Raw genomic sequence first — 22,929 nt, 5'->3', positions numbered from 1 at the left:
GCCTGGCAGGTCTAGATGTTGACTCCTTTTTCAAAGGGTCAAACAGCAGCAGTGCATCAATGCTCAGGCTCATCAGGCAAGTGAAGGCTTGTGCACATCACTTGGTTCAGGTGTTATACTGAAACAAGTTTTTTCATTCTGCAATCTTGAAGCAAATTTCATGAAAATTAAGCAAAGCAAATTTTATAGGAGATCCTCTTTCAATTGGAAGACAAAAGCTGTGGTAGGTCATCTGTTCTCTCAGTGGACTGTCTTAACAGCTACTGCGTGAGGCAGCATAGGTAAATCTGATTGATTAGGTCTGAATTTTACTTGCTCCAAGGTCTGCTTGGATGCTTATTTGTTACCTTGTGTACAGCCAATTGTTTGGTGCAAAAGTTGGCTTTATTTGACACACTAAGTGGAAGGTGCATGAGAAGTGCGAGAGGAGCAGCCCTGCTATGTTTTGATGCTTTCGTTCCCCCAAATTAGATTGCTTCTCAGGCTCTTTTAGAATGTAACTCAAAATATGCAGCCAGGAAAAAGCGACTCTTAAGATGTGGGCCAAGGGTCTGAACATGGAATTTGTGACTTAGGCTAAGAGTGACTCTACACATCTCTTGTCTTCTCTGCAAGTCAATCTACCTCCTCTCTCTTGCAGAATGGGGTCAAGGTTTGGTTTGTTTGTTCTGAGTTTATTATTAACTCCAAATTTTGAAGAGACATATAAAAAGATTCTTCCTCTAGGTACTGTTAGCAACCAAGTAATAAAATCTTGATGGGCCTTCATCTGATATACTTCTGAAACCTCCAAGCCATCTGAGCTCTCCCTCTAAAATCCCAATGCCATCCTTTGCACTGCTTTGCAGTCTTCCCTTGCCCTTCCCCTTGTGGTTCTCAAATATTGCAGTTGCCTTGTTCTTCGTTGTTTCTCTAGTGCAGATTATCAGGGAGTTAGAGGCCTTATCTACTACTCCACCCTGTTTGCTGTTTTATTCAAACAGCTATCCTTAGACTTGCTCAGGATTTTCTTCACTTTAATTTTCCATTTCATCTGGGTGACACACCTTCCCTCGTTGTGCCCCCACCAAGACACGCTGCCTACCAGGCGCTTTGTTCCACCAAGTCTCTGTGTTCACAGGGCATTGTTTCTCTGGATCCGTCCTGAGTTCTGAGAAATGCAAGGTGGCATCTTCATTGTACAGGCGTAGAAATGCATTGTGAAGTGACTGCTTTCCTAGAGCTTTCCGTTAGCAACGTTAAAGCATGTTCATAGCACAAGATGGAAGCCGCTATTCAAGTTTCCTATAGGATGTGAACCTCTTGGTGTAAACTTCTTGACATGTAAATCCAATGGCAGAGCTTTTAACTGTTTAGTAACAAGGCAAAACTTTAAGTGTAGGTAACTATCTTGATTTTCCTTTTCTTCTTACTTTTTTTTTTTTTGCTAGTGCACATCTTAGACTTGTACTACTGAAGGATATGTCTAAGCGAAAGGAGTAACATCCATATACATTTGGGTTATATGGAACAATAAGCTAAAATCTTCCATGAAACCATAATTTTGTTGGAAACTCTATGCAGGCATTTTAAAATCTGGTTAATCTGCTGAAGACTTCCAGGACTGCTTAGATCTCCACTGTGAAATGCTGAATTCTGAATTTATGTCATATGGGAGAAGGAAGGAAGGACGAGGTTGAGATAAATGTGATCTTTTTCACAATTTGCCAGTACAGACTATTCCAAAAATAACAGGCTGGGGAGGTAGCTTTCAAAACTTCTAAATTTATGGATAAGATTCCCCAATGTTTTTTAACAGCTACTAGAAATCTAATGCGCACAAACTTCTAAATCTACCATGCTTTCTGTTGTGGAAGGGATGTGATGTGGTGTTAACCTTTTTAATCCTGGAATACAAATTGATTTTAAAATGTGTTGAATATTTAAGGATGACTTCATGCAAGTTAATAAACCATTTGTAAAGTGTTTGTATACAACCCTTTGTATCATGTTGTTGGTACACCTTACCAAATTTTTTTTGGGCATGTATTCCATTCTTAACTTCTGTACAATTTCTATTGTTGCTGTAAATATTCTAAAAGAGAAAAAAAAAAATCCTGTGGTAACCTTAATTATCAGCATGGAAATGGTTAATTTTTACTGAGCACAATGTATTTTTGAATGGGCCTTCCAAAATATGTCTTTAATAAAAATGCAAATTTTGCACTAGAACACTGGCATTGGTCAACGATTCATCTTATTTCTGACACGTCTCCTCCAGAGCCTCCCCATACATCAGCGTGGCTCAGATGAGCAGGACGGGCCAGAACCACAACAGGGCTCCTCTGCCTGACAGGTCCTTGCTCTCTCACCGTCTGAGAAGCCAGTTTGTATCTGTCCACAAGCCTAACATTTCCACAGCAGCATGGACAAAATAGCTCTGAAGCACCTTGTTGCCCACCGTTCCTGTCATCTGATTGCAGGCACTGGGGGATTTTCTTCCTGTCAGGTCAAAAATCTCTTTTGTTCTCTTTTCTGAACAGCATCAACCCATCAATCCCCTCAGCAGGCACTACCTAGAAATTAAAAGACCCTGAAAGTTTCCAGCCCTGAAATTCTCTTTGCTGCAGAAGGGGATCCACCATTTGGGTAGCATGTTGGCATTTCAGCCAGCACACAAGCTGAAACTCTTGTAGGCAAACGTTCAGGTGTCAGCAGTACAGTTTTTGATGGGTTCCTCTTTAATGTGTCCTGGCCATGACTTTTTTTTGTTATTGTGTGCAGCTTTAAAAAACTTTTAAATATTTCTCTGCTGGTCCCTCATTCTTCAGGGTAATTGGAAACAAACTGAGGAGCAGGGACCACTTTTCCTTGGCCTCCCTTCTTTTCCTTTCCTCTCCAGCATCAGACTTGCTGGAAAACAGGACTTGCAGTCTGTTCACATCATTCCAAAACAACCACCTGATGGGTCGTGCCACAGCCACAGCTACTGTGAGACCAGGCTGTTGCCTGATGCCTTCACGGAGCTGTGCCCATCACCTCCCAGACTGGCCTGAGCTTGTGGCTTTTGCTTCCCCCAGGACAAGTGGCCCAGCATCTAAACAGTCCTAGGCAGAAATGCATTTGAAATGCCTGTTCCCTTGAGGCACCTGGCACTCTGTGGACTTGATTTTACTCCTACAACCTCGCTTTGCTCTTATTCTTTCAATGATCTCATTATAGTGACGCCCAGGCACTCAGTGCCCTTTTCTGTGCTCCTTGCAGGGCTCTACAAAATGAAGTGGCCACCTCCTTGAAGACGTCAGGCACCTCACCTCAGTAGCCCCAGTGCAGTCAGCGTTGGTCCCCCATGGGATGGGGAGCAGAGCGGGTGTGAGCATTTTTCTCTGACAGCTGTGAAGGGATAATTCCTGCATGTACCCATTAAGAGAAAGGGGCTGTTGATTTACAAATGGTAAGGCCTGAGGCAATCCCTTATCATATAGTTTAGGTTGGGCAAGTTTGACTTCTCAGCACAGTTCCCTCACTTCTCTCCGTAAGTATCCCAGACTAAAAATTCATGTCACAAAGTGGAAGGCAGCTCTTGGTCCTGCCTCCTGTTTCAAACCGTGTTTGCAAAGCCATGTGTTGGTCTCCCTACCTCTGTAGGTAAGGACCTGCAGGATTTTCACTCTTAGAAGATGCTTTTTCAGCACTGCTTTGCATCATCTCCTGCAGCCTCAGTTGCTGGCTCAGTTCTGATTAATTGTCAGTGGAGGCATCTGTGCTGGTAAATTAGAATGATATTGATATGCTAGGAGAAGTTAGACTTGATGAGGAAAACCTTTCTATTTTTGTAATTGTATTTTGGCTGGGTTTATCCTGCTTTCATAGTGCCTTAGGTCACACTATTTCTCCAACATGCTGCGTTTTTGCAGAGGTGGAAGTCAAGTGCAATTCTGAAAGCATTTTAGGACCACTTAATTAATTAAGCCTCTCAGCACCCCTCTTTTTAGATAAGAGGCAGAGGTTAAGTGAATTTCCAAAGGTCGATTAGCAAGCGAGCTAGAATCAGAACAGAAACTCCCTCTTTAGCAGGAACCATTTAGACATCGCAGATGAAAGCCAGAAGTAGGTCCCTTCTCCGTGCAAGCTGGAGAGGTGAACTGCAGGGAAAGGACAGGGCAAGGCAAGAAGCAAATGAACTGTGAAATTCAGTGTATGCCAGATAGTTCCACCTTATTTATCGCTGTACATTTCAATCTGGAAAAAGGGTCTAGTGATTTCTTTGAAGCTGGGAGGCTGGAAGAGGGATAGCACAAGTCCCTTCTACCTAGACAGTCTTCTCTTCCTCCAGGGCTTTATTATATCCCATGCGTAGGATCAGTCATGTGAAGATACATAATTTAGTGTGCTGCCTTGGTGTACAATGGCATGTGGTCCATCCACTCAGACTGTGGATTAAGCTTGCTGCAGGGTGCCTTTCCAAAGCCAGACAATTTGCAAAACCTTGGACTGTGCATGGGAGCTCTTCACAGGCCAGTCACAGCCAAGGCTGGTGGTTACAGTCAAGATTAACTCCTTTGGGGTGCTGTAGATAATCATCGGCTGGTGCCCAGTCTGTCCTTTCACCCCTCCAACCCCATCCCACCACTCCTCTGTTGTGCAACAGAACAACAGCACCAAGCCTAGTCACCATCCACCAGGACGTGGAGCAGAGCTACCTGTGCTGCTTTTGGGCAAGGGACAGCAGTGTGATAACGTGATGGCAACTGTGGCCAGGGACTGGAAATGCTTCAGCTTTCAGTGTAGGTGTTACTAACACAAGAGCTCTGACTGCTGGTGGACAGCCCTTGTCTCCCTGTTGTTTTATGTGCAGGGCCTCCAGGAGGATGGTGACGTAGTAACAGCCATTTCAGAAGGTGGGGCTTGGTCTTTTCTACATCTCCATAGACTTCAGACTGTTGGGTGTAGTGGAACAGAAGCTTTCAGATTTGCCAGAACAGCATGTTTTCCTGACAGTTGTTGTCTCTATATACAGGAAAAAACAAGGCAGAAACATCTGCCCCCCTGAATGAATAAAATGTGACGAATTGCACAGACATCTGAAGGCTTTTCTCATGTTTTTGGTTACATCTCACTTGGTTTTAGCTGCATCTCATCTCCTGCCCTGCACACCACACATTTACTTCTCTGCCCATAGGGGTAAGAAGAGAGCACGAGAGGCAGATGCCCTGCCTTGGTGCCGCTGTCTTTGTGCCTCTCCTCCCTCCACTGAGGCAGTTCAGGTGCCGATGCCACGACTCTTTGGGATGGATGCATGGACTGCTGAAAAAAAGGGAAAAGGCCTCTGGTGCCTGCCAGGTTTCTGCTGCAGACGCATGGGAAGCCAAACAGTGACTTCTGCCCCAGAGCGCCCCACAACCCTCCCACACGGGAGCTGCAGGGTCCATGGTTCCTTCCTGGGGCGTGCTGGGTTCCAGCTCCTGGGCCACAAGCCATAACACCCGGGCAGTCTCCCTGGGGAGATGGGTACACCATCACAGCTGCCACACACCCCAAATTCCTCAGGCACTCAGCACCCGCTTGGGAACGGGCTATGGAGATTGAGACAGTAAATGAGAATGAGTCCCTGTTCCTGTGCCCAAACACCCACGGGGAGTGATGTGTCCTGGGCTGCCAAGGATGTGGCAGGGCAAAACTGGAGAGGACATGGAGGGGGGTTCGGCCACCCAGTGCACCAGGGACTGATGCCTGTCCCAAAAACAGCCACAGCAGCTCAGGCCAGGGTGATCTGACACAAGGGGAAGTGAGGTGATTTGAGAGTGTGAGATACAGGTGGGGCCTTCATACTGGGGACTGGCCAGATCTGCCCCTGATCCTGTCTCAGGGATGGCAACGACTGGCAGTAGAAACATGAGGGTGAGATCTGCCGTGGTGCGAGAACCCTCCTTGGCCCCAGTGGGGCAGAGAGGGGTTGCTCAGGCATGTGGACAAATAATTAAGCACAGACCTGCCCTCCCCAAGAGAGCCCAAGCCCTGCCTTTGGGTGCTATCTGCATTTGCTTTGGCCTCCACAGCACGCCATGACAATGATTTCCCCAAACATCCAGGGAGGGCCAGAAGCACCACATCTCATGGGATCAAAGCCATGGCCATGAACCATCTCGACTTGCCCAATATGTGCCCCATAAAGACCCATCAGCTTCACAGCAGGGTTTAGCTTTATCACCAAGTGTGGTGCAAAGCAACGTTTTATTCAAGACAGCCCTTCCCTTTGCTGCTGGACATTTACACCACAGGACCATGGCCGCAGCAGGTGTCAGTGGTGAGGTGGAGTGGCTGCGCAAGTGGACATCTACCCCCAGCGACGGCACTCAGCCACACTTGCCCAGACACTCGAGGAGCTCCATGCGGATGGCGATGCGCACGTGCCAGCCCAGCGGGATGAGGCGGATGTAGCGGGCCACGATGGGCGGCCGCAGCAGGTTCTGCACCGAGGACGAGCGGTCCGAGTTGCCATAGAAAACCTGGGGAGAGAGGTGTGGGTGGGCGGTTAGGGGGCTGGAAATCCTGCCCCATGAGTTTGGGGTGTTTGTGCAGAGCAGAGGAGGAGGGTCCCTCTCCCCCAACCCCAAAATAAAAACTTGAAAAATATCAGGACACAGATAATTTTTGTCACACTGTGTGGATTTTCTGAGTAAGTCCCTTTCCTCCCACCATTCCTCCACTTTTTCTAGTTAGGCTAGATTTAATTTCATCCTGTTTTCTCTCATTCACCTTCTTCCAGCAAGGCTCTATGTGTTCAAAGTCAGCATGACTGGCCTTCACTGTTTGAAGTTCACAAGTTAGGCCCCCAGACACGCAAATATAGAAAAAAAAATGTATTTGGGGACCCCTTCCTGCAGCCATGCTGCCATGTCTCCTACTGCCATGACCTGTTTTTCGGGTAATGCTCAGCATCTCCTCAGGGCTGCAGGAACCCTGCAAAGCCATCAGAGCCTCCCATGCTGAGATGGGGCCATCCCCATAGATGGACACTGAGGATGCCTAGAAGGCAGCAGCTGTGGCATCCCTCAGCCCAGCTGGGCCGCATGGGGGGCACAGGCACCACTGTAGGGTCCCCCCAATGCAATTTTTTGCTTCAAAGAAGTCACTAAGAAGTACAGCATGAAAACAGCTCAGTGGGTAGTGACTTAAGGAGTTCAGAATTTTGTCTCAGGGTTTTTTCTGTATCAGCATTGTGCCTGGACTTAAGGCAAAAGGAGGAGTCCCCATTTTGCAGTGTCCAGACACGGCTGAGGTTGTTTGGTCCCAGCCAAGAAAGGAGTTTTATCATGGAGGACCCACTTCCCCTGCGATGCCAGCTAATACCTCCATCCTGCCGAGTTCATTCTATACGCCACCATCATCATTAGCAACAAAATGCATTTTATCCTTCTGTGGGCTGGTCAGCATGGCACTTGTTCTTACCACAGAATGGGGGAACATCCTCCTCCATGCCCCTAGATATGGGGTGAGTGCTGGGCTCCATCCACCCTGCTGCTCCCACAGGAACCCCTCTTGGGGCACCTCCCTGCTGAGACCCGATGTTTTCATATCACCAAATGTGGCCCCCTCCTCCCATCAGTGGCCAAAGTGAAAAGTCCACCAACCCGGTTGTTCCCGGTCTGATCCTTGTAGTAAACCCAGTTGAGGTTTTCATCGGTGCGGTACTGCACGCTGTACTTGGTCATCCACTCATCAGCATCGCAGCGCCCTTGCGTCAGGATCCCTGAGATCACCTTCACCTCCTTCAGGTCGATCTGCAGCCACTGCCCATTGTCCTGGTACTTGGAGAGCCATGCGCACCTGGGGGGACACCGCCGGCCCCACTACATCTTCCATGGCTGCCCTCCCATCCTGCCCCTCCTGCCCCTCCTGCCCCCAGGCTGCTGGGGGACCTCCAGTCTCCCACACCCACCCGCCCATGAGACCCCTCAGGGAGGCATTTTTGGACTCACCCGAAGCCTTGGCCATTGAGGCGGGCCTTGTTGGCTGTCCAGGAGGAGTACCAGCCCGTGTACTGCTCAGGGTTGGAGCAGCTTATCTGGTCAGGGGTGACGGCGCCAGACTCGAAGCCCAGGGGCTTGTGGTAGGGGCATTCTGCAGAACAAGGGAAACAACATGCTCCCATAAGGCCACGAGTGGCTGGCTTTGTTTCCTGGTTGTGATTTCATGCTCACTGTCAACACCCTCTGTGGCTTTGCTGCTCCCTGTCCTCCCTGTCCCAGGATGCTGGGGAAGCTCTTAAACCTGGACCACAACCCCTGCAGTATTTGCTTCCCAGGAGCCATGGGACATCTTCATTTCTAACTCTTCTCTTGTATGAATTTCTGACTCTTCTCTCACTCAAACTTCCTGAACCCGTGCTGCCTGCAGTATTTTTGGGGGGAAGGTTTTATTTAGATGTTGCAGTTCGAATCACCTTCTCTCAAGCACCTGGAAGCAGATCCAGACTGGATCCATTGACCTGTATACAGCCTTCAGGCTGTCAGCCTTTGCGTGGTCCTTGAGAAATGCCTGGCACAGCTTTTCTTGCTGGGCCTTATCTCCTTCCACTTCTCCATTCCCTTTTCTTGATTTATAGCTATGCCTGCATGGAAAAATTGACGAGCCTGCTCTGATCATCCCTCCACAAGCACCCTCAGATCTTCTGCATTTTCTGCTATGGAGACTATCTTTGTATCTGGAGATGGTCTTATGGAAATTTTGGGATTTGTCTTATGGAAAACCTGTGGGTACTCTGATGCCAGTGAGGTGTGGTGCTTGGCCCTGCCGTAGGCTCAGGGACCTCCATCTGAGATTTTTGCATTCAGACCTTCAGGCTACCAAACGTGACTCCACAGCTGTCTTCTGCAACAGCAAGGGAAGTTCAGCAAAACTCTCACTGGCTGCAAAACCACTAGGGGCAGAAATACTCAATCACCGTTAAAACTTTCTGTGGTGGGTCCTCACACAGTACTGTGGAAGGCAAGCCTTTGGTGATGCCTGCATGCCACCTGGACTTAGTTGGGGGTTTTTTGGGTTAAGATCATATTTTTATGTGAGCAAGTTATCACTGTGTACCCAGATACACATAAAGAAGGTGCTCACAAGCGTCAGATGGGAATTGCCTGGGCAAACATCTATATCATGGGCAGCTTTTTTCTAATTCTGCAGCCTGCACGTGTGGTCTCCCAAGGGCGACTCTGTCACATTTTCCAGTTCAGTATAGTTCATTCCATGGGTTTCAGCAATAAAGGAGCAAGCAAAGCTCTGTGCAGCTTCACATGTGGGTAGGACATTTCCTCACTTTAGCCATGCCTGACCAACAGTGTGATGTCTTGTGTTAAACGTGATGCACCCCGCATGGGGACTATCAGCAGGTGCCCAGGGCCCAGCGTGACCACGGCCTCCCTGGTGCAACGCCCCAGCACTGCGATGGCATGGTCGATGTCTCATTAGCAAGCTCTACTAGGTCGATATCGTGTGCATCAATATCTCATTAACATACCTTGTTCAGCTGGTACCTCATTAACATGTTTTTCCCCATGAAAACACATAGCCACTGTCCCACCTTCCTCCAGGCACGGAAACATCCCACTTTTCCACCACATTAAAAACCCTTCCTCCCCTCGTGCAAGAGGGGGCCAGGCTGGTGTGGCCCCACATGTTTACTACTCAGCAGGCTTACCTCGAACAACATGTAACTTTACTTTTAGCAACACTAATCCACAGACCACACAATCATAATGCAATTAGCAGGTCACCTTCTGGCGTGTCCGGCTGTGCCCTGCACAGACAGGGACCAGCAAAAGAGATGCCCGGAGTCCACCTGGCCAAACCAGCTAAGCCATTTAATGCCATTACTGCCAACCTGGAGAAAACTCGTGCAGGGGTTGTGAGGCCAACTGCTCCCCTCTGGCCATGCCAGAGACAGCACTGCAACACCTCAGCATGGCTGCTCTGCAAACCGTCCCCGAGCAGCGGAACCGCCAGGCCACACTGCTGTGACTGGGCTGGGGGAGGAGAATGCAAAGCCCCCCCAGCCTGGGGAGAGAGACAGCTGGGAGACATGGTGACAACATTCTTTAGTCAAGGAAGATGCCTTCATTACTCAGCTACATAATGCTAATGCATGAGAGCACCCCTCACACCTAACATGGCCAGGAAAACTAGAGCTGTTCGTCTCACGCATGTGCCCCTCAGCAATGGACAGATTAACCAAACCTGCCATGTCTTCTTTCCTTCCTTTCCCTTTCAAAGGGCAATGGTTTTAAATGGAAAGAAGGTAGGTTTAGATTGGACATAAGGAAGAAATCTTTTACAATGAGGACAGTGAGCCACTGGAGCAGGTTACCCAAAGAAGCTGTGGATGCCCTGTCACTGGAATTGTTCAAGGTCCGGTTGGACAGGGCTTTGAGCAACCTGGTCCTTGCCCACGGCAGGAAAGTTGGACTAGATGATCTTCAAAGGTCCCTTTCAACACAAACCATGCTGTGATTCTGTGATTCCTTGACACAAGCGACAGCAGGGCAATACCAGGCTGTAGCAAGGCTTCAGATGTAGAATTGTATGCTGTTAAGGTTAAACAGCAAGAAAACATGCAATAAGACCAGGCTGGCACCCCATGCATAGGTGCTGATAGGGAGCCACTATGAGAAGAAGAACTTCCAAAGGGGTTGGTTGGGGATGTCTGCTGGGCCAGCTGTGACTCAGCATTGCTATGAGACTCAGCATTGCTATGAGGCTCTGCAGTGCATGTGAGTGTGCTGATGCTGCTCCTTGCACATGACACCAGGGCTGCAGGAAGCAGGGGGATCCTACCTGGCGACTTGGAGTGGGCAGTAATCTCCATTTGTCCAAAATACAGCTCCATGCAAAGCGATAGAGTTAGAGGTGGAGGATGTGCGTGTGTAGGGTGGGGAACCTTCCAAATGGAGAGAGGCTCAGACAAGGATACAAGGACTGCAGGGACCTGCCCATCACAGGTGGGCTTCATGATGATGCTGTGACCAAAAGAGTCGTGGTGGCCAGCCCTTTGAAAGGGATTGTTGAGCTTGGGCAGGGCCAGCTCAGACTCATGTTTTGTATAGTGCATATGGGTTTCTTTCATACGAGACTAGAGGGAAACCCTCACAACAAGAGATATAAAGTGTAATTTCTGGAGCTCCTATAAGTGATTTTTCTGCACCACAGGGGTTGTCTCCAGCAAATGCTTTCATCCTCTTCATACCTGTCCCAGCAGACAGCCCTGTGGAGATACCAGCTGCAGAAACTGGAAGGACAGAACCTGAGAAGCCATGACTTGTTACTGGAGATATTTGGGGCCTCTCTGCCCTGGAGGCAAGATACAACCTATGCATGGCGGATGAATCCTCTCCTTGTAGTTTCTCTGAGCATGGAAGAAGCCTAAGGGCAACGCTCAAGCTGAGTGAGCCCCAGGTGGACATGGCCTTCACAGGAGCAGGGTGCATGGAGGGAGAGCTCAGGGGAAGCAGATGGCCTGGCAAGGATGACTGGAAAGCCTCTGCGCTTGTCAGCTGCTTCACACTGTGGGAGGGAAACCTTCAGGTCCAGTACAAACGTGGGATAGAAACACCTGGGGGGTTTCCCCTCTCATTTCTGTTTGCATGTGCTTGCACATTCTGCCAATTTGTGAATACACATTTTTATTTGCTTTCTAGCCTGTCCTGGCTTCCACTCAGAGCTCTTCCAGTGTAACTCATTTAACCTCCTCCTTCTTTAGGGCAGCCATGCCAAACGCTGAGCACTGGGGTGACCGTTTCCTCCATATATCGCCTCTGGGGAACCCGGGGGCAGCAAAACACACCTCAAGTTGTCGCACAGTCTCTTGCAGGAGCTGGGAAGAGGTGGTTGCTAGTGGCCATGAGGCAGGTACCAGTTTCGGCACCCAGCTCCAGAGGGGGTGAACACCTCTGAGCATCTGCATGACAGAGGCCTGAACAAGAGTGCAGCTTCTGTGGGACACATGAGCTACACCTGAGGATCAGCTGGGCACCAATAAAACCTTGCTGGGGTAACATATCAGGGAAAATGTGGCAGTTGCAGAAAATAATGAGGAAAGAGCTTGATCAGAAACCCATAAAACATGGTCTGTGAGGAACAGCTGTTGCTGGGCAGTGGCAGCCTGGAGAAAACTCAAAGGAAACACGATTGTGGTCTTTTACTGTTTGAAAATATGCTGCAAAGAAAGAATAAACTGTTTTCCTTGACCTCTGGGAGATGTCACAGACTAAACTGCAGCAAGGGAGAATCAGCCTATGTGGTACAAAAGGTTTCCTACAGCAAACCCTGCACACAGTGGTAGCTGTCCCTGGCAGTTTCTGGGAGCACCAGTGCTAGGGGCTGTAGGGACAGGGCAGGCAAGCGCCCACCAGCACTGGCCAGCCTGCACCACCCTGGGTGACCTCCCAAGGCCCTGGCACAGCCCCCCCTGCTGCTGCCCCTCTGCCCGATGGTGCTGGGTCACCTCACACCTCCCACCAGCGCAGCTCTACCAGCCCCACCAGCAGATGGGTTTGGAAAAAGTACTGCTGTAACATGTCACCTCTGCAATACAGGGTACAATGGGGGAAGCTGCTGAATATCACCAGACAAACATGGCTAAAAGCACACTGGCCCATTACCTGGCATGCACTCTAAGCTGTTAGTCCCACTGGACCACACTGAGTTAGGACCTCCTTGGCAATTGCATTTGCAAGCCTTGCTGTGCCACAGCTCCAGTCTCTCATCCTAAAGGGAATGCAAAGAAACAATAATAAATCAACATAGTCATCAATGACAGGTACATGAGGCTAAATCTGAGTCCCGAAGCTTAAACAGATACTCACGCCCACCCAGGCTGCTGCACCTTCTCTGAGCCCCTTTCTTTGTGCCAGCCTGGCACAAAACGTGGGATGACTGCCCCTTGGATTTAGAGGTCAGAGCACATGCCTGGGCTTGGAGTCCCAGGTATCTTCCCTCCTTCCACCCTGAAGCACCAGTGCTGAGCCCCCAGCATTTACCCAGCAGCCAGACCAGACGGAAAGACTTACCTCTCCCGGGGAGAGGGCCAGCACAGCTGGGGCAGCGGGCATGGAGGGAAGAAGAGAGAGAGAGATCAGAAATGATGATGCTGCAAGCAAACCTCAGGAAATGCAATGAACATCTACTCCTGAGCTGGGTACAAATAAATCGAGGAAGGATTGACAAATCCACTGCATTTCCCCAAGCTGACTGCCAGAGCGAAGCAAGAGAACGTGGGCAGAAACAGGGCACTGCATGTGCCCATGACAGTGTTTCTTTTTGATGCCTTTGGCATCTCTTTTTTCTGATCAGATATGCCTGAAACATCCTGAGGAGAAACCCTCTCAACCTCTGCTTTATAGCTAATTTTGCCCGTATCCCTTTTTGCCATCTTACTGCCCCACAGTTTCCCTTTCCTGTTTTACCCTGAAAACGTGTGAGCTGATGAACCCCATGGGTGAAATCCCAGCCTGGAACCACCGCAAATCTCCACTGCCTTCCACGGAGATGGGACACCCTGCAAGGTGCCTGGCCTGAGATCACTTGCTCTGGATGGGATGGAGGAAAATGAAATGTAAATAGGTCTTCCCAATCCATCTTACATACAAGACTTCCTTTTTTTTTTTCTTTCTTAGAGAAAACCAGTGCTTGTGGCTGTGGAGGAAGAGCTGCTATTTTTGTAACATCTGACCTGTTTTATCTCCAGCCTGTCACTAAGCAATGGCTTTTTTTATGAGCCCTTTCCTTGCTGAAAAGGCTCTCTGCTTCCCACTGAATCCCAAAGCAGACTATGTTAATAGCATTTGGACTGGCAGAACAGTGCCCAGGCAACTATGAAAACAAAATAATTTAAAAAAAAATAGTCTTGTGACTGCTGATAACTCATCAACACAAATGAAATATCAAACATCATGGTTTCAATACCAGTAGGGAATCTGCAAGCCACTAAGGTCCAAGCTATTGAGCAGGTAAAAACTTGTATACAGGAGCCATGAGAAACCCACCATCTCCAAACAGAGGTTTTGTGAATAGGAAAAGAGGAGCTTTTCATCAAATGAATTAGACTCTGAATTATTCACTGAAATCTAGTTATGATTTATTCATTCATACACTGTCACTTTGCTGAGCCTAGGAAGCTCCAGCTAATGCTGGGAATTCACATCCCGCATTTCTATAGCAAGTTTCATCTCAAAAGACTCACAAACACTGTGCAATTATAATCAGCTGAAATATAAACTATATACAAAGCTCTGTTTATTACTGAAATGCAACTGCTCCTTGGATGTAACACTGAGCCTGAATATATCAAGACTCTGAATGAAAGACCAAAGCAAAGAACAAAATAATAAAGAAATTTTAAAAAATAATAAATCCTTTCTTTAATGCAGAGAAGGTGTCCTTTGCTTCAATGTCCCAGGGCAGCATTTCTGGCACCAGGAACTTACTGCATTAACCCAAGGCATTGGCCCTGGCAGAAGAAAACATCAGTCTACAATAAAAAGATGTGGCTTTTAGTCTGCCCCAAGAAGGAGGCAGGGGGGCACTCAGACCCCATCAAGCTCAGCAGGAAAATGTGGGTGCACATCTCCAGATCTGGCCTCTTGGAAAGCACAGTCTGGGGGCCATGCACAACACCACGCTCCACCTTTCCCAGCACAGACGTTACCCAGCCAAGTCCCCTGACTTCTTGTGCAACAAGAAAACCAAGGTAGAAAATGCAAGCCCAAGGCCACGCAGCACATTGCCACCCCACGGCATGAGGGTGATTTAAGTTAATGTCATCAGATCAATACACTACAAACCAAGACATTATCAACTATCAAAACTGTACTGCCTTTACCAATAAAAGGATTGTAGCGCGGGTCCTACCTGCTTGATGCTCTGTTTGATGCCAATGCTGGACTGGCACCAGCACCAGGGGCATGGGAGCTGGGTTGGTGGGAGCCTCTCCTGCCCCTCCAGCCCGTGCCACAGTGGCCTTTCCCAGCAGGATGGGTGCCCCGGTCCGGGAGCACCGGCTGCAAGGAGTAGCTTCATTACCCTGGGATTTGGGAGCCTGGCTCCCCAGCCAGCACAGCCCACCATGCGTCCCCACCACCCAGGTCTGAGCTCACAGGGCTGCAGCCTCGTCTCCTCCAGTTTGCAGGTGTTCAAGTTTCATTTAGAGATGTGTGTTCTCTATGTGTTTCTTAACCTCTTTATTTTCATCTTTGGAAGACTGATTCTTGTGGAAAACCTTTTGTGTGTTGTTTTGTGTTTTCCTCCCAGCATTTAAACGCACTTTCACATGGCAATGACCTGACAAGTAGGTGGAGCCATTCAGAGGTGAAAGCAAAGGTGCCTGCACCTCTTTGCATACATACTTGCCTTGGCTCCCCTGCAGCACCCAAGAACTTTAGGGGCTACAAAGAAAACCTGGTAAACAAACTAGCAAATGAATATACTTCATACAGGAATAAAATATTTCTCTTTTCCAGTGCATACCAGCAGCCCACTTACATGTGTGTCGGGTACAATTGCCCAGCGTGAGGAAAACTGTATTGCGGTGAAGCTTACTCTTGTGCACCATGTGCCTGCAGTGGGGAAAGGGGATGTGAATTACCAGGTTGATGAGGTTGATGTAGGGGTATTGCTTTGGGTCCATGCTGAGCCCTTCAGCACAGCTCTTGAGTCCCTGCCAGGGTATTTCAGAGCCAAGATCAGTTTGGCACCTCATTGAGAGACGCAGCTGGGAACCCAATGGTTGTGAGTGAAACAACAGATCAAAAAGGAATAGTTTTCAGGTGGGTGGGTCTACAGTAGCACCTACTCAACCACTGGGAATAAAACCTCCTACCCTGGCCACCCTGGTGTTGCTTGAGTGGCTGCACCCAGCCAGCAATGTCTGCTCCTGAGCTACAAGAGTGGCTTTTAGGGTTTTTAGGCATGTCAGCCAGGGGATATCACTGCAAATCAAGCAAGGTGGTGAATTTCAAGCACAAAAGCCCTTTTCCTAATGTGACCTGTTATTGGGTCAGCCCTGCGGCACACAGTGGTGCAAAGGCAGTGCCCAGGGCAGGGACACTGGCATGCCACCCCTCTGGCTGTCCCTGGTGGCCTCCCCCCACATCACCGCATGGCTCGCTGGCTTAAACATCTCAAACGGGAGGTCAGCTTTGCCTTTCTGAGCTAAAAGAGGCTAAAGGCTCGCACAGGGGAGCAGCAGGCTTGGCTTGGGGTAGGCATGGCAGCAGATGGGCCAAACGTCCCACCTGGGCAGCATGGCCTGATAACCTCTGGTGTCAGGAGAGGAAAGGAGAGGAAAAGATGCCCTTGTCTGCAGTCGGCCGGAAAAAGTAGTAATTGATATATCGGTGTGTTTATAGCCGTGACGGGCCCTGTCCTACAAAGGAAATGAAGAGTAAAGCTGGCTGCCAATAGTCTAAAAATGTGATGGGCAGCATGCTTTTATAGCGAGAGTGTTTGCCTTCAAGGAAGGTTACAAAGATAATTGGTAATTGTAGGTCAGACAGAACGAATTGCTGCAATTCGTGGGAGAGTCATCAGTCCTGCACAGCCGCCGGGGGCTGTTGTTTTAAAAGTATAAGACTGAAAAAAAACCCAACCCAACATTAAAAAGGAAAGAGCCCTATTTACAGCCCTCGCAGTGCCCCAGGACATTCAGCAAACCATCAGTTCAGTGAAATAAATTATTATCTGTGCGTGTTTGTGAGAGGCAGGAAGATATGGCATGTGCCTTTCTTGTCTCTCCACCCTTCCACCCTTCAGCGGGGTGCATCCAATGCACCACTGTACACAAATGCCACCCCCTAGGGCAGGATTTGGCTTGGGCAAGCACCAGGGGATGATTTTGTGCTGGAGCAGCCATCCTGGTGGGGCTGGGCTGGAGCATGGACCCCAGGGCAGCCCCTCTTGGTACCCGCTTCTGGGCAGGATGGAGGGGAGAGAAATCCTAAGGACTGGCCCAGGTTTGGGGGATAAGGAAAAAAGGCAGTGCTGGGATGCTGGGATGGGGAGGACACAGGTTTCCTGATGTGGAGGTGAGATAAAGCAGCAGCCACAGCTCAGGACTAGCTGGAAAAAAGAAGGGGCAAGTTGTAGCACGGAGGCTCAGTTGCTGGCATTTTAATGACAGGAGCAGGTAACTGCATGTCTCAGAAAGTTTGAGGTCATTAAGAAATTGGTCAAACAAGAGAAAGAAAGCAGGAAGGTAAGTGTGGGCAGAAGTAACTGCCAAAGGCTGAGCACATTTTGATAAGGTCAACTCTGAGAAATCATATCGAATATCCTGACCGTAGAGCCACGACAGCAAATCATCTTTTTTTAGAGTGGCTAGAATTAATGACAGATGTACAAGCATGAGAAAGCACATTATAAAATAAAATAAATCAGAGAAATAAAATATAACACAGAATAAATGTCAATCACTCGATTTACCGGAATAAGTTCACATAAACCTGATCATTGCAGGCGAAGTATGTGGAAAATGTTAATGACTTTGTTTATTGACTTTATGATTTAGGTGGTCCAGAAGCTTCAGCTGGAAAATAGATAATTTTGCCTATCACCTCTGCAAGCAAGATCTCAGCTTAACAAAGCTCAGAGAGATGAGAAAAATTATTTTCTCTCTGCTTCTCTCAGTGGAGTGCATTCCCTCCATGATGCAGTGCTTTCCCAGTGTGGTGGCTCCTGCTGCATAGATTGTCACCTGCACATGTGGGCCATCGGGCAGGGGAAAGGAAAACAGCTTAAAAAACAGAAAAATGTGACAGGAGCCCCAGAAAAGCTGTCACAGAAATGAAAGAGTTGACTGGAATGAATGGCACTGGTTTTATCACATTTTTTGAAAGGCACAGAGTTGCAAGTGCCTGTTTTCCTTGAGTGCCACATTAGGGAGCGTCAGGAAGCAGAGTCAGGTGAGGTGGTCTGTAAGCAACACGGAGGGTCGAGACACTGAAAAAAGCATTGTAGTACCTCTGTACCCATTGGGTGCTAGTTTGTGGGTTGCTATATTATTAACCTGGGCTATTTTTACATCCCAGCCCTGGAAATCGTGCCAGGCAAGCGAGGTGACTCACATCAGGCTGCACCAGCCTCAGTAGCAAGGTGCATTTGGGGAAGCTGCCACATCCCAGGCCACCATCGCACCTGGCATTTTCCCCATCTCTTCTTGCCCCTGCGCCAGTGGCGACAGCCTCAGGGACCCCAGCTGCAGTCATGGCCAGTCCCCAGGTCCCCTTGGGAAGCATAGCCCCCTCGCCCAGCATAGCCCCCTCGCCCAGTCGCTTGGTGGTGGCTTTTATTATTTTTCCCCCAGGGCTTTTTCCATGGCCAAGCTAAGCAGGCTCTGCTGTGGCCTGTTGTGCAAACAGTGCCCTTATTTCTAAAAAGCGCAGGCTTTAAGTGGTCCTTGGGAGCTATGCTGGCAGGCAGAGACCTCCAGGGCATATGCAGATCTGTGTCCATCAAAAGATTTTTGGGAGCCAGGCTGGCCTGGTGAAAGCAGGGTGTTCATCCAGAGGCTCCTACCTCCTAAAGCCGCACTGAGCCAAATGCTCAGCCTGTTTCCCCTGTAGATGATATTCTGGCCCTGGCACCCCCCAGGAGGGCACCACCACCCCGGAACAGATCAGCCTGCGAGGACTCATCTCTGTGGGTCACTGGCAGCCACGGCCAAAGCCAGAGACTGAGGGCAAGAGGACCAGCACCTGCATCAGCCTGCAGAGGGGAGAAGGGCTCGTACTTCATGCTAAGCTCCTCTCTCGTGCTTTAACACAGATGCTGTTTTCCTCATTCATTTTGTGGGGATTTTCCATGGTTTCATTATTTCCATTTCCATTTCATTTTTTTTTATTTGAATGATTTTTATTTCGTTTCCATTTTTATTCATTTGTATCGTGTCTCATTTAATATTTACTGTTATTTATCTTAAAGTGATAAAAAACCATATTTAAATAATGACAATTATACCTATTTAATTCATATTCATTTCTCCTTTATGCCTGCTGTCTCCATAATGTTTCTACAAAATTTTTTATGTTGTGAAAATATTTGAAAAAAAACATAAATAATTTGGAAAAAAATCAACCTTTTCCCCTTTTCTTCTTAGGAGATGTATAATTATGTTTTTTTCCCAAAGTGTTCCTAGTGTTCCTTTGAAAATTTTTGGCAATTTCTGATCTTATTGACATGTTTGTTCCTTCCCGCTTAGAGCTACGCAGAACATTGCCTGCATCGTAATTTCGCTAGATGTATCGATTATGCCAAAGGGTGGCACTAAAGATGTTATTTACTGTGATCTGAAGGCAGGTTTGGGTCTTTGGTTTTGGTGTTGTGTTTTTGGTTTTGTTTTTTTTTTTTCAAAGCTGCGAAAAACAGAGAGGGGAAAAAAAGAAATCCACTCTTTTAAACTGCTGAGACGTGCTTATTCCCCGATGGGTAGAGAGCACAGGTGAAGCAATGTGGCGCAGGCACGTCGCATTCAATGTCTTAAAAGCATATTCATGTTCATGTCAATCCAGGGCTCGGGGTGCTCCCCCTCACCATATGGAGGGGGCCCGGCAGCTGCTGCGGCTCTCCTTGCCAGAGCATGCCTGCTCCACCATATGCTGCTGCTGCTGCGCTGGTGTCCCCGGCAAACAGGAGCCCAGCCAAGGCGCGGGGGCTGGGGGTGCTCCTCTAAGCCACTTGCTCTGCCGGAGAAAATAAGCTAAGGAGCTTAGCGCAGCATTGGTGCACGTGGCTCAGAGGACTGACCTAGTGGCACCTTCTCCGCGGTGGGAGAGGCAGGAGTGAGAGGGGGACCTCGGGAAAGGGGCGCTGCTTGCTCTTTATCCAGAAGACACTTGGCCCACAATGCAGACAAAAACAGTAAACTAAGAAAACCAGTAAATTAAGAAAATGAATTAAATACCGAAAGAGTGATGCCTGGAAAGTGATCCCGCAAGTAATTTTTCACTCCAGGCTCTCCAAAAATATCCTGATGAGTGGGTGTCTATTAAAAGCAAGCTATGTCTGGGATTCAGAGCAAGGTATGAACTCATTCCAAGGGCTAATTGCAGTTATGCCACCCATTGGGAAAAAAAAATGCTGGGTAAAACCAGCCTTCTGAGAAGCTCAGGCACCAGTAACCTTCCCACGTGAAACAAAGAAGGAGAGCAAAGACAGGAGAACACACAAATATTTGCTGGAAGACTAAAAGGAAGACCTATGAATTAGACAAAGCAGGGTATAGCTAAGCATAACAGGATGAGATGAAGGCATGGCTAGTTGAGGAACACTTTCTTATCCATAAAATCTGGTAGACCAAAATATTAAATGGAAAAAGAGAAGGATAGGAAAAAAACGAGACAAAGCAAAACACTGAGAATTCAAGTCCATGGGTGAAAAGCTGGACTGTCTGATACATCTGTCCCACACTCTGGCAGATCATAGCCTATCCATACATTAATGTTGGTAGATACTGCCCAGCACTTAGCAAGAGCAACCTCAGCCTTGTGTAAGATAATAACAGCTTTGCCATTGGCTTTGATGAAGCCAGAAGTTCAAACACATCCCAGAAAATCATCTCCTCATTCCACAGCTGGGTTAGTTAAAGTGGAAGGAGACCATGACCCTGAATTTTCTGGCTTCTTCTAGCTCCTGCTTACCTGCTATTATTGCTACTTTTCTGAAAAGTAAATTTAAGAAAGCCTCAAAATTGAGAAAGCCTCAAAATTGATAAATAATTTTCCCATTTTCTTAACTTATGATTGCTATTTGTTCCTAAAGTGCCATTGGAAGTCTTTTCCAGGACAAAGTACCTGAAAGAGCCTTTACAAAAAGGCAGATCTCCATCAGCAGTGTCTCGCTGCTACAGAAAATGAACAGTTTTTGATTAATCAAGAGTTTTGATTAATGAAGGACCAGTCTTTCATGTTATACTGTACCTCATTTTTCAAATCAGCATTATTATTTACTCACTGGCTCAGCTGCACTACAATTTTCTTTGCAAATTCATATTTTGACAAATTATATGGCAATTTTTTTACACTGCAATTACTTTGTGAAACAGAGTTTTACTACTGAATATTCATAGAGCTGTAAGAACGCTGCTCACTCATGTACATAAATTACACATCTCCTCCACAATTTTGCCTTTCCCCAAATTATTATGCTTCCATGAGAATGTAGAGAAGAGCTTGCTCTGTACCCCACAGCCCCTGGCAGAAGAAAGAAGCATGGATGAAACAAGAAATACAAAGAGGGACACCTGAAAGTGCCTCTCAGGAGGCAAAGTGCATACCTTTGTACCAGAAAAGAAGAGACAGCAGGACGCTTCCCATCTTGAACTGCATCTTTTCCTTCCTCTCTCAGGAATAGCTCCTTACTGTGCTTCTCAGCTTGCTGGGAAGGCATGAGATTAACTTAAGCATTGCCTAAGCACCTTACTCTCCTCCATTCTCATGATTTTATCAAGCACCATCAAGCCAACCACAGAATTATTACTGTCAAGCTCCATCCTAGAGGATGTGTCATGCATAACAGTTTTTAAAAGGTAAAATGTACTGAGGTACTGATACTCTGAGTGTAAATCTGATTGTGTATACAGACATACGTCCAAATAAACAAGGATATACCTACCCAGAAACCACATATACCCTCTATACAAATGCAGATGTCTAATGCTTATAAAATATATGTAGTAATTATTTTCTATTGTATGCAGTATGTATTCATTATCTTCCACCCCAATTATTTACCTCTACGCTGTCAATGCCTTTCCTAATAATAGCTGTGTATAGAAATCTGCCCTGGCCATACTGCTCTTTCAGTCACCTAATTACAAGGTGCTGAAAACTGTGATTAGTAAATCAAACAGAAATAGCACATTTCAGTTGTTTACTTGCTGAGCTGTAAAAATCTCAAACCAAAAAAGTAAACCTCCCTTTGCTAACAGTTCTACCTATAGTATCCTCTCAACCAGTTTACATCAAAGAGAATTATACATTTGATTTTAAAATGACTGAAAAATTCAAGACATCCGACTGCTAGTGATTCCAGTGGATCTTGTACCCATTCCTCCAATCTCCAATCCAAGTTAATTATGTGCAATTAGCAGTGAATTTTTAATGGAGGTTTTTGAAAGCAACTGCTTCAGAAGCAGCTTGCTTTGTTTCAAAAGATCTCAGATTGTATGCACAATAGAATAGATTAAAGGGAATAGATTAAAGTGCTGCACAGATCACATGGGCGGCTGTTGAATTAAGCTAGAACCGTCTCTAGTCTTCTGGTCTACGTCCATTCAAAAAATGCTGTGCAAACAAGGATGCTGACTTTTCAGAAACAGTCCCCTGTTTCTGAAATTTCTGAAACCCACAAATTTGAGATGCATTGTAAATTGGATGTCAGGTACAGCATCCCTCTGCAGTCTCATCTCCAGCGCCGAAGCATCCCAGCCTTGTTAGGGCATGTGACATGGATGGGACAAGCCTCCTGCCAAGGAGGCTTGCTGCTTTGCTCAGACTCAAGCAGTTTAACCTCCTCAACCCAATACTTTTCCCACTTTAGTCTACCTTCAGGAAGAGGGGGTGTTATTGCAGGCAGACCCCTGCATGGGCACAGCCATCCTGCTTCATGGACCTGGGCCAGTTCACCCCAGTCACTGGGGAGCACTAACGCATGGTGGGGCGAGCAAGCAGGGTGGCTCGTCCCAGGCACCAGGAAGGGGGTCATTTTCCTGAGGGCAGGAGAATGCTCCTGATTTTTTCTCAGAGGCCTCACACACATATGCAGTGCCCCTCTCAGAGCAGTGAGGCCCACCAGAAGGTCCAGCCTGGGGGTGAACAAGCATCAACCTCATTGAGGGTACCAGGGTTGCCTCTGGGCATCTGCCGCGGCGTGGCATCTCGCTCCAGGCTCTACACAGTATCTGGGCAAGGC

The 22,929-nt window shown here is 47.7% G+C and overlaps 1 protein-coding gene across 2 annotated transcripts; it reads right to left on the bottom strand.

Annotated features, from left to right (window-relative positions):
- Positions 1–6,335: 6,335 nt before the first annotated feature.
- On the bottom strand, positions 6,336–21,422 carry RS1 (retinoschisin 1). 2 transcript variants are annotated; one of them, XM_074157154.1, is made up of 6 exons: positions 21,294–21,422; positions 13,038–13,073; positions 12,630–12,735; positions 7,962–8,103; positions 7,614–7,809; positions 6,336–6,488 (listed from the first exon to the last, which is right to left on the bottom strand). In XM_074157154.1, the coding sequence occupies exons 1-6, from the start codon at positions 21,342–21,344 to the stop codon at positions 6,336–6,338; spliced, it is 684 nt and encodes a 227-aa protein (XP_074013255.1). In that variant the 5' UTR covers positions 21,345–21,422. The 2 variants fall into 2 exon arrangements, with proteins under 2 accessions (XP_074013255.1, XP_074013264.1); XM_074157163.1 differs by having other exon boundaries at positions 13,038–13,063; positions 21,293–21,344.
- Between the last annotated feature and the right edge of the window lie 1,507 nt (positions 21,423–22,929).

Source organism: Numenius arquata, chromosome 1 (assembly GCF_964106895.1).
Source record: "Numenius arquata chromosome 1, bNumArq3.hap1.1, whole genome shotgun sequence".
Lineage (NCBI taxonomy): Eukaryota > Metazoa > Chordata > Aves > Charadriiformes > Scolopacidae > Numenius > Numenius arquata.
This window is presented reverse-complemented; position numbering and strand designations above follow the sequence as displayed.

Excerpts from the sequence above, each read along its gene's own strand:
- RS1 (XM_074157154.1), bottom strand. The coding sequence starts at position 21,344 with ATGCAGTTCAAGATGGGAAGCGTCCTGCTGTCTCTTCTTTTCTGGTAC. Across the intron at positions 12,736-13,037 it reads TGGCCCTCTCCCCGGGAGAG|GATGAGAGACTGGAGCTGTG; the intron begins GTAAGTCTTTCC and ends CATTCCCTTTAG. Across the intron at positions 6,489-7,613 it reads ATCAGACCGGGAACAACCGG|GTTTTCTATGGCAACTCGGA; the intron begins GTTGGTGGACTT and ends CTCTCTCCCCAG.